Raw genomic sequence first — 11469 nt, 5'->3', positions numbered from 1 at the left:
TGGACAGGGTATTGCTGACAAGATATGACATTCGTTAAGGGAAAAAATAAAATAAGATTATATTACCTTTCAGAAACGTTATCAACGCTATCAAAACGCTGTCTAACACTAGTGCAGAGATCTGTAGAACAAGTAACCTAGGGTACAGAGTGAAATGAAATACACAAACACTAGCCATTAAGAAGTCTATGCTATTCAGTAGTAGTTAAACTTTCACAAAACATGCTATAAACATTCATAAGAGCACTAGACAGAGTTATCAGCTATATAATGGTTATAAATAAAAACAATAACAACATGTATGGTTGTATGAATAATAAACAACTGATAAAATTATCCACCCCATAAATATAGGAAAGTATTAACAAACTTTGATGCAATAAATAGGGTATGATTTAAAAATGAGCATCCCTCCAAAACATCTACATTTCTGTCTCTTTTAAGTGTTAGTGTATATAATTAGTTGTATTCAGCAGTTATTATAGCACAGTTCTATAATAAGGGGGTTATAATAAAAAAAAACCTGGACCTCACTAATTTTCAAAGCCTGGCTACGGCCATGCCTGTGTTTGTCTACTCTTTCAAATGTTCTTCTTATTATTTACACCATATTATGTGTATGATGCACTTATAGTTGGTTGTTGTGCAGATTTCTGAAAGGATGGATGCAGACATCAGTCTTTACACTCGCTCTCTTGAGCTGTGGAATGACATTAATAAAATGGCCAATGACATTGAGTGTTGGAGTGCCATCTCTGTCGGTGAGCTCAGTGAGGGAGCTGCCAGTCTTCTCTCTGCTCACGACATGGAAGGACACCTCTCTGAGTTCAAGGTGAGATCTATTTAGCCAATGCAAATTTAACATAACATGACAAAATACCAAATTATGGTAAAATACGAACCAGAATTGATGTGTTTGCACAGCTGGAGTTAGATAATAAGGAAGATGAACTTAAGAACTTGCAGACAAAGATGACACAGCTACAGGAACTGATGAAAACCCAGCACATACACACTGAACTGCAGGTAATCATCAGCCGTGGTTGTGACAAGTGCTGTTTCATCATCTAGAATGTAAAGAGGTTAAAAACACTGCAATTCATGGCCGCTGGTAAACATAGCTCGTGTTCTTGCTCTTTTGAGGTGATGGCTGCAGATCTGAGGAAGCAGATTTCCCATGCTGCAGAGGTGTATGAACAGACCAAAGGCATGTATAAAGACTTCAAGTCCCAGAGGCAGCAGCTTCAAGACCTAATTTCCCAGATTTCAGAGCAGCTGAAGACCTCAGAGGACTCACTGTCAGAGTTTTCATCATCCGCTGACCCAGAGAATTTTGTTAAGATCAAGGTTAGTGAATTGGCTGAATTTTATTTAAATACAGAGGCAGAGTTCTGCTAAGTAGATTAAGCTAGACTGGTATACACAGTACAAGTCAAATATTATAATGAAATTCCCAATGATTTATCCAGCCAACCAGTTCATTTCAAGTGGGGGCCTTCAATGCTTTTTATTACCATGTAACATTCAATTAAAAATGATACACCGTGTCTTTTTCTCCCTGTTCTGTCAGGAGGTTGAGAGGTCACAAAAGCAATTAGAGGTGAGTCTGGATGTAGCAAGTGAGTCTCTCCGAGCACTGTGTAGAACGTATCCCACTCAGCACCTGGCCCTGTTGGGTGATGCTGTCTCGCACCTGGTCAAGTGGAATGAGGAAGTGACACAACGCCGCAGCCAGATCTTGGGGTCTCTTCAGGACGCTCTTCTGCAGCGCTTCAACGGTGAGTGTAACCGTTAATAATATTAAATGAATGAATAGTACGGTTAAGGTAACTCTTTAGTATAGGGACCAATGCTCAGTTGCTTATTAGTACAGCTATTATTAACATATTGGCATGACCATATTCTACACCGTTTATCATACCCAAAACCTAAACTTAACAACTATCTTACTAACTATTAATTAGCAGCAAATTAGGAGTTTATTGAAGCAAAATCCATAGTTAATGGTTTGTTAATGGTGAGACACGTGTTACTGCATCCCATATGACTCAAAATAATGAACCACAAAGTTAACAAAATGATTCACTCCACTGTGTTGAACGAGAGCGCTTCTCTCCTGTCTTCACATGCTATAGGAAACTTTCTATTTCCCATGATTTGTCTGTATGTGTATTCAGAGCCAGTGAGCAGTACTTTCATAATAATAAAAAACTGTGTTAGCGCATGATAAAATAATTAATCAATTAATGTGTTAACGCGAAAATAACGGGTTAACTTGCCCAGCCCTAATTTGAATGTATTTTAAAATATAATTTACAGTATTCCTGTATTGCCAATGCTGAATTTTAATGACTTGAGTTGTCTTCAGTGTAAAATGATCCTTCAGAAATCATTCTAATATGCAAATATTAATATTTACAAATATTAATAATACCAATATTTGGTGCAAAAACAAATACACCTATTTTTGGGAACCATTTTTTTTTTATTAATTGAAAATACAAAAGAACAACATTTACAGTATTTACTCTCATTTCTGATCAATTTAGTGTGCATTTGATGAAAAATGTCATTAATTTATAAAAAGAAAATACTGACCCCAAACTTTTGAACAATAGTGTAGGCTACTTGTCAGTAACAACTCTATAGATTGGATTTTAAAGGCTCTTACTATTAAAATGGCTCATGAATAGTTTATAATAAATATTTTATTTATTTACGTTTGATTGAAATGATCCCACACGACACTTCCTAAAAACATGACTTCCACACACCTGTGCCTCAGATGCTGCCTCTCCCACTGACATTATGACTGCTCCTGGTGGAATTGGTTGAGGCTGGTTACTAAGACAACAGAGAGCTGTTCCATCCATACACACCTACACAGTCCATCTGTCCGCATGCAGCAACAGCTCACATACACTTCTTCTTATGAACTGTCATTCTCTTTCTGTCTTTCCTTCTGCTAGAGAAAGCACATGCTTTTCACTGTTGGCTGTCTGAGTTGAGGGCTGGAATTGAGGACTGCTTTGAGCAAACAGGAGATGCTGTTGCCATTTCAGCCAAGCAACAAAAGCTCAAGGTAGTGTCATACAACAAATGACTCAGCCATGTAATAAAACATTGCACCAGAGCATAGCAATAAGGCAACTACCAATCAGTAGGGAAACAATGATTTCAGACCTCCAACTAATAAGGGATTATTCCATATTTAAAATCTGGGATTAGGAGCCATTTAACATTATTAATAACAATGGTTCATTCTGTCCCTCAAGTAATAGGATTCATTTATCCCCTCATATTTAGACTGCAGTAGAGGAAGTCATGGAGGGTGAGGAGCGCTTGGCCCGTGTTTGTGAGGATGGAGAGAGACTCCTATTGCACCTCAGCAAATGTGGGACTGGAAGCATTCAGGAGCAACTGGACTCTTGTCAATATGCCTTGGATTCATTTGTCATGGATTGCCGACAGCGCATACGGGCCTTGGAAGAAAGTGCCAACCTATTAAATGGGTAAACTGTGCTCCCTGAGCCTACGATCTAAGCTCAGACATATTCATTATATCTTGACTATTTACAAAATGTCAAGACAAATAACATCATACACAAGAGGGTGGAGACTTAAGAGTATGGACAATAAAAATATTGTACCATTTACCATTGATCAGTGTAATTTAGCAGGGATTTCTATAGAAAATAATAGTGTAGTTTCCCTATGCAAATTTCATGTCCGATTCAAGTTTGCTGAACCTTGACACAAAATGTTTCTGCTATGGCCAATAGCTAACCTATTGTTTTGCCTGAGTCCTCTGTGTGAGAGGAGATATGTAACTAGGAAATATTTATTTTTTTGTAGTGTAGTTTTATGTTTGCCAGTTTTATATATAATATATAATTTATAATTTAAAAAAAAAAGTACATTTTGTCTTGATTATTCCTGTATTTCACACAGAAGCAGTAAATGTGACTGCATCTTGAGAGTTAAAGTTAGAAATTGCTTGTCACATTCATCATTTGAAGTGTTTTCAGTTTCCTGTTATTAAATCAACCAGGCAGGAATGTTTTCTGGGTGAGTCAAAGCACAGAATTCATCAAATTCTTTGCTATTTTTTGCTTTTTTTCCTACCTAAATAATGTAACTGCCTTGAGGCCGATGTAATCTAGGAACTGGCTATTGTTATTTAAAGTGTATTATAAAAGGAAACAGGATGTAAAATGTGATTAAGGTGAAATTATATATATATATATATATATATATATATATATATATATAAAATAAAATAAAATTATAAAAACAATACACCCAAGACAAAAAATTTCTGTTAAAATTTAAGTAAGATTAAACAAATTGAAACGAAGAAACACCTGCAGTATTTATTACCACCTGTGCAAATGGCAAGAAACTATAACATCTGCTCAAGTCAAAATAGTGAAATCATTTTAAATTCCCCCATGTTCACCTAATTATGATATTGCGACAAAGAACTAATACGATTTGCATCTTTTCAATTTATTTTAGACCAGTGGTCTAAATGATCTTGTCCCAGATAATAATGAAAGGATCTCCTATCTGCAGCCTATAATGTGGTACAATGTGACAATGTCCTCTTTATCCATGCATGTACTATACTGTGAATGGAAATGAAATCAGATTTGATAGTATTTTAAGGTAACTCAAGTGTACTTGTTCTTATTAAGCTATGAAACGCGTGTGGTGGAGATGAGCGACTGGCTGAAACAGCTGGAGGTGAGGCTGAAGACAGATGCTCCTCTGAGGGGTGAGAGTCAGTCTGCAGCCCCCGACTGCTCAGGAGAACTGAGAAGAGTGGAGGAAATCCACAGAGAGCTGTTGATGAGGAGGTACATATGGACAGGCTGTCTGCATGTGTGTGAGAAGAATGTTCCAGATATAAGTGATCTTTTTTGTGTGTGCGTGTATGTGCATATGCTTGTGTATCCATCACGGACAAATCTGTGCTGCCTTTATCTTTTATTTCACAGGGCGTCTCTTGAGCGTCTGTGTCAGTCCTCGCTCACAATAACAGAGAGAGGATCTAGATCAGAGAATGGTGTGGCAGCAGAGTTGCTCTCAAACCACCAGGTTTTGCTGCAGGAGGCCAGGAGTCGAGTCCATAGCCTGCAGGAGTACCAGACATTTGAGGAAGCACTAAAGGCGGTGGAAACCTGGCTGGAGGATGTTGAGAGGAAGTTAGAGAAACTGGAGAGCACGGAGGGGAATAAAAAGGAGGTGGAAGAGAAACTTGAGCGAGCACAGGTACATGCAGAAAAATTTTAGGAAACAACAACTGGAAAATCCACACATTGTGTGATCTAGGGACAGAGTTTTTTGAAGAAAAAACATCATTTTTGTATAAGATCATAAAAATAGAATTAGCATTAGCATGAATTTTTTGGCCATTTTTGTCCTGTCACCCATGAAATATGGTTTACATGTAACCCTCAACTGACATTTCCCCAATACTTTTTAAAGGGAAGTCATATTTTTAGAATGGCTGGCCTGTATCTGTACAGTAGCTGTAACTTGTGTTTGTTTCCTCTCATCCAGGATATCCTGCTTATGAAGGGAGAGGGCGAGGTAAAACTCAATATGGCGGCTGGGAAGGCAGAGCTGGCCATAAAGAGCAGTGGAGAAGTGGAACGAGGAGTGATTTGCTCGAAGCTTCAGGAAGTTGAAGACGCATGGGCGGCACTGCTTTTGAGAGCTATGAGCTGCCACAGGTAACCTGTTGGTAACTTGTTAAATGACCATCATTGCAGAAGTTTAGGTCAATTGACAGTTGCATTTAAATGAAAATAATGGAAACATCAGTAGTAATATAATTACCAGGGCCATTAAGGTATTTTTGGTCAAGAGTGATAAGAGTGGGAGCATAGTGGTTTGTTTTTAAATTGGTAAGTGTGCTTGACAGCATGTACCAGGCACCTGCGCTTTTATTCAATTAAACTCATCATCACTATGGTAACCAAGTTATTATCTGGCTCTATCAGTTTCAATTTACACCAAGGGTGTAATGATGGAGCTGTTTTTTTTAATTATCTTGCTTAATAATTCGGTCATGGTTTGATAATGGGGTTCTTGCTGCTGAATTGGAAAATTGTCTGTCTGTCTGTCTGTCTATCTATCATTCTCGTTCTATCATTCTATTTATCGTTCTATCTTTCTGTTGCTCTATTTAGTATTCTATCTTGCTAAATATACTGAATAATATATATTGTAAAAATTGCATGAATAAAAAAATCCAATTTTCTTTTAAAAGGTCACATCTCTCTCTTCCTCTTATCTGTCCTTTGTGTTTTAGTCGATTGGAATGGACGGTCAATCAGTGGGATTTGTTTGTGGAGTCTCGTGCACAGCTGCAGAGATGGCTGGAGGGAGTAGGGCTGGAGGTTAAAGGTCCTCTTGAGCCCCAGCTTGGACTCAGGGAGAAACGAAAGCAGTTGGAGAGACTGCGCTTGCTGTCATCAGATGTGGAGGACCACCAGGGAGCTCTGTGTTATCTGGAGGAGAGTGCGGCTGAACTTTACAAACGCACCGGTGACCCCGTCTTTAAGGAGGAAGAAATGGTTCTCCTCAGGGCACAGTTTGAGGATGTCAAAGCAGCAGCAGAGGTGAAGTATTGTTCATGTTTAGAGGATAGTCGGAGTGTAATAGTTATCTACGGTGTTTATGTCCAAATTTAAATGAGTTAATTAATATTTGATCTAATTTAGGAGAGAGTCAGGTTGTCAGAGGACGTTGTTCTCGAACATAAGAAGTACATGGAAACAATCAGGGAGCTCACTGATTGGCTAATGGTGGTAGGGGAGGAGCTTCAGCAATGCTCTGACCCATCCGGTGACTCTCCAGCCTTAAGTCGGAAGTTGACTGAAGTTCGGGTAAGATAATTAAATTTAAGATTATTTGAAAAATTATCCTAAAACTTTTTACTTTTTTCTTTAGAACTATAAAATATAGCATAGCATGTCATACCACTGAACATGTTATTTTGTGTCAGACTCATTTGCATTATGTTTAATGAAATCCACTTTTGTATAAGATAAGCATGCTATTTAAACACATTTCATTCCATTTTCATAATTCCACAAAGCTTTTAGACATTTATTAAACATTCCATTTTTTGTGGACAAGCTTGTCTTCTCTCGAAGGGTTTTTCAACAACCTCTGTGGAAAAGGATAGAAAGAACCTGCAAATTGTTTTTTACTCATTTACAAACATCATCTTTCACTGTGAATGGTGTGAAATGAAAAGAACAAATACATTCTTGGAAGCAGATGAGATGGTGTGAGACTGCATGTCAAATTATGTGAGACACTGATGATATGAATGCATAATTGCATTTCATCTGCACATATGATTATGTTAGTGTGAGTGTATAAATAGATAGAGAGATATTCGAAAACTGAATTCCCCGAAATAGAGAAATTAGTGAAAAGTACAGTACAGTTCTCAAATAAATACAGAACGTTAAAAGAATCTACAAAAAACGTAATACCCAGAATAAACAAAAATAACTGTGTGTACTAAAATGTTTAAATTGAGCATTTGTTTGTTAAACTGTGTGTATGTGTGTGGTCGAATGTTTGCACATTAATGTGAGTAGGGCAAAAGAACTGTGCGCTTCATTCCAAGGTCAGAGTTTCTGTACTACATGCACTCACAGGACTACAAATCAATGGATGCAGATTGTTAGATTTTGCTATTGTTATGGATCTGCAATATTTCTGTGCTGATTAGCTCATTATGCCGTCTGCTTATCTCCATAACACTTTGTGTGCGTGTTTGATGAGAAAGAAAATCTCCATAACACAGGGTGTGTGTTTGATGAGAAAGAAAATGAGAGAAAAGTACCAGAGGCACTGAGAGAGCAATAAGAGGCGTTAAGGAAGGGGGGAAATTGGTGGGAAATTTCTATGCTGTTTGCACATTTCTCCCTGGATAATCAATGGCAGTCAGGAGAGAGTGGTAGATGTGATAAAGGATAATAAGACTACACAGCAGCACTTTAAATAAATTATATTCAAATAAGTGCTTCCATCTCTTTAGCTTTAAAGCTGTAGTTTATTTTTAGGGATCATCACCTTAAAATTCCTACAATGGACATGAAGGTTTTTTGAACACGCATTTTTTTTTGTGTGTGTGGAAAGCTGTTATGCCTGAAATAAATGTGTTATCTTTGCTTTCTATTTTTTATAATCTATCTTAACATTTTTGTATGGTTAATGACTAAAATAAATAAAAAATGAATATGTGATGCTGGAGCATAAAACCAGTCGTAAGTAGTATTTGTTGCAATAGCCAACAATACATATGGGTCAAAATTATTGTATTTTCTTTTATGCCAAAAATCATTAGGATATTAAGTAAAGATCATTTTCAATGAAGATATTTTATACATTTCCTATCGTAAATATATAAAAACTTAATTTTTGATTAGTAATATGCATTGTGTTGCATTTTTAAAGGTGATTTTTTTTTGCACCCTCAGATTCCAGATGATGTACTAAATTTTTTACATTTTGACTCGTTTTGTGGTCCTGGGTCACATATATTTTGTTTTCCTATTGAACGTTTAAATTATTATTTTATACTGTAATCTTCTTGATCTTTTTTAATTTTACACTTTTTTTGAAACTGCAACTTTCTTACTCTGCGCTGCTATTGTATTTAATTTGACTGACATTTAATTTAATTTATTAATAACCATTTATAAATGAAACATTTAATTGCTAAAAAATAATATTTAAAAATGTATTTTACATTGGATAATACCTACTCATTGCTGAATGAATGTAATTCTAATTGCTTAGACTAAGTAAACAAGTAGATATTCATGTAGGAAAATGATGGTAATTGAGATGGATTAAAAAAGAGGGAGGTGGCGGAAAGGAGAGTTTCTCCTCTGAAGCGTGAGGAACAGATCCAATGTGAGAGTTTTTAGCGCGCTTGAACAGTCAGTCAGCCTCACTGCTGTGAGAATCACGAGCGGCAGCGGCAGTACTCGGATAACAAGCAGCCACCGATGCCGCAGTTTCCGTAGCAACTTTACCCTCCCTCCCTCTCTCCCTCCCTCCCTGCTTCAGGAGCTGCTGGAGCGCGGCGCGTGCGAGGGGCGCGAGCGGCTGCGGCGCGTGCGGCTGAGCGTGGAGAGAGCCGGAAGGCACACGGCGGCTGCGGGCTGCGAGCTGATGGATGGAGAAGTGGCGGCGCTGGCGCGAGCGCTGCACCAGTGGGAGGGAGCATCACTACGCGCTCGCGACGCCCTCGAGACCGCCGTGGCCGCGGCGACAGAGGCCGAGCGGGAGCAGACACGGCTGACAGCGCAGTTGGAGGGAGAAATGGAGAAGCTGGAGGGCCAGCTGAAGGAGTGGAGCGAGGGACTGAGCAGCGCCGAGCGGAGGAATAGCGGAGCTGCGGCGGTGGAGGGATGGACGGTCGCCAAGGTAATTGAGAGAGATGAAGAGGGAAGGGGGAGTGTATAAGGTAAATGCTGTTTAATTACAGTGTATATTATGTAAGCTCTCACACGTACTGTTTGGAAAGTCACAGTTTGGTGAAGGATTTTATCATTTTGTAACAACACACTCATTTACAAGGTTATAGGCAGAAAATAGGCTAACATTTAGCCTTTATAGTACAGAGCATCTCTTTTTTCCCTTTCCTCTCTTGTTTATCTGTTTTTGTTATATGTCTGGATCTTTCTAATAAACTACATTGAGTCCTAATATGTTTTCCTGCTGCTGAGGTTGTTTATACTTCCATCTGCTTCTTACTGCTCAGATAATTGAAAAAGGATTGCAGATTTTTCCTACTCCTTTACTTCGGTTTTTCCTCAAGTCCCTCAGTGTTTCCTTTTTTTTTTTTTGTTTGGTACTTTCTCTCATTCCGTGTTTCCTGTGTCCGGACTTGTTTGTGTTACACGCTCGTTTGCGTGGCTCAAGCTCCTCAACATCTGACAGCTGACTCCCAACGGGAGAGAGAAGAGGAGAGGAGGCGGGGAAGAAGGAGGGGAGAATGTGAAAGGGAGGGAGAGAGAAAGAGTGGGAACGCAAACGAGGGAACATGTCAAAGGCGAGGAAGAGTGAATGAGAGCTGCCAAAGAGTGTGAAAGAGAGGGAGAACCACAGCAAGCGAAGTGGAAGACAGGGAGGAGTGAGAGAAGGAAGAGGAGGAGAGAGATTGAGGGAGGAAGTGTTCTATAGGGGGAAGTCAGGGAAGCATTTCCCTCTTGTTTTTAAAGAGAGGGTCAGGGGGAGGGTGGAAACACAGAGAGAGATAGAGAGAGAGAGAGGCACCGCTTTGGCTCTGTATAATCTCAGGCATGTTCGGAGAAGTGGGAAGGCTTCCTGGACTGGAAGAACAGAAATGCTTTTGTAAGAAGCCCTGTCTTGAAGTTGAATAGAGCTGTGTGTCAATGCTCAACTGTGTGTGTGTGTGTGTGTGTGTGTGCACAACTGTGCATGAAGAAGCATCAAACCGATAAATTTGATTTTAAATGTTATTGACACTCACCACTGCTTTGTGTGTTTTCATCAGGGTGTTCTGGAGGGGCTTCAGACAGCTGAAGTTATGGAGGAGAAGCTGAAGGCGCAGCTCAATGAGCTGTGTGGGTTTTCCAGTGATCTAGGTCTGCAGTCGGACAGAGTCAGCGCTCTCATCAAGCTACACAACAGGTGAGTGTGCCGCTGACATGAACGCATATGCATGAGGTTGAAGGTTTTTGAAGTCAAATGGTCACCACCTGGTTTAATTTAGCTGTCCATTCCATGGAAGCTTGTTTAGCCTTTGTAGACAAGTAGAAGATGGATTTTTCTTACAGAGTATCCCAAAAATGTCTCCACTGCTTATGGCATGTGGTTGGTTTAATTGTTAATCGACCTTAAAGATTTTGGATCTTGTAAAGACTGTATGTTGACGAGCAGGGAACATATTAAAAATAAGAAGTAAATAATTTATAATAATGTATAGCTAAAAAAATAATTGATTCAAATTAAAAAAATATAAAATGCTATTTATTCATCTAATAATTCATATTATTTTATATTTATTTAATTTAATCATTTCTTAAAAAGTAACATGGTTGTTTTTAGTTTTGAAAATATACTATGAAATTAGAAAAACAATTATATGTATTATAAATTATATATTCAGCGATTAATACATATAATTTTACTAAAAAAAAAATGAAGCCTAAATTAGGTGAAAATGTACTAAAGACATTAATTCAACACTTTTATTTGCAGTGTTTATTGACCTTAAAGATTTTGTAAAAACAGTGTTTAAAAACCTAAGTGTGTTTAAAACCTTTTTAAAATAATAATATTAATAATAAAGCAAAAATAATTTATACAACTATCGTTGAAAATAAATGCAAGAATAGTATTATAAATAAATAGATAAATGAATTAAAAAAAGAATTATTACAAAAATATTGTTGTTTGTTTTGAAAA

General features: G+C 38.0%; 1 protein-coding gene across 1 annotated transcript in view; it reads left to right on the top strand.

Moving 5' to 3' along the window:
- Positions 1-650: 650 nt before the first annotated feature.
- The window catches only part of LOC127984290 (nesprin-1), a 129901-nt gene continuing 119082 nt past the window's right edge, over positions 651-11469 (top strand). The window contains exons 1-13 of the mRNA XM_052586870.1: positions 651-832; positions 925-1026; positions 1144-1347; positions 1571-1778; positions 2970-3082; positions 3307-3512; positions 4698-4859; positions 5001-5274; positions 5566-5738; positions 6320-6629; positions 6732-6896; positions 9103-9462; positions 10556-10692. Of these exons, the coding sequence (XP_052442830.1) occupies positions 662-832; positions 925-1026; positions 1144-1347; positions 1571-1778; positions 2970-3082; positions 3307-3512; positions 4698-4859; positions 5001-5274; positions 5566-5738; positions 6320-6629; positions 6732-6896; positions 9103-9462; positions 10556-10692 (2585 nt within the window). The 5' untranslated portion in view covers positions 651-661. The remainder of the gene's footprint in view (positions 833-924; positions 1027-1143; positions 1348-1570; positions 1779-2969; positions 3083-3306; positions 3513-4697; positions 4860-5000; positions 5275-5565; positions 5739-6319; positions 6630-6731; positions 6897-9102; positions 9463-10555; positions 10693-11469) is intronic.

This window comes from Carassius gibelio, chromosome B20 (assembly GCF_023724105.1).
Source record: "Carassius gibelio isolate Cgi1373 ecotype wild population from Czech Republic chromosome B20, carGib1.2-hapl.c, whole genome shotgun sequence".
Taxonomy (NCBI): Eukaryota; Metazoa; Chordata; class Actinopteri; order Cypriniformes; family Cyprinidae; genus Carassius; species Carassius gibelio.
Note: the sequence above shows the minus strand (reverse complement) of the source record. Positions and strands in the feature narration are given on the sequence as shown.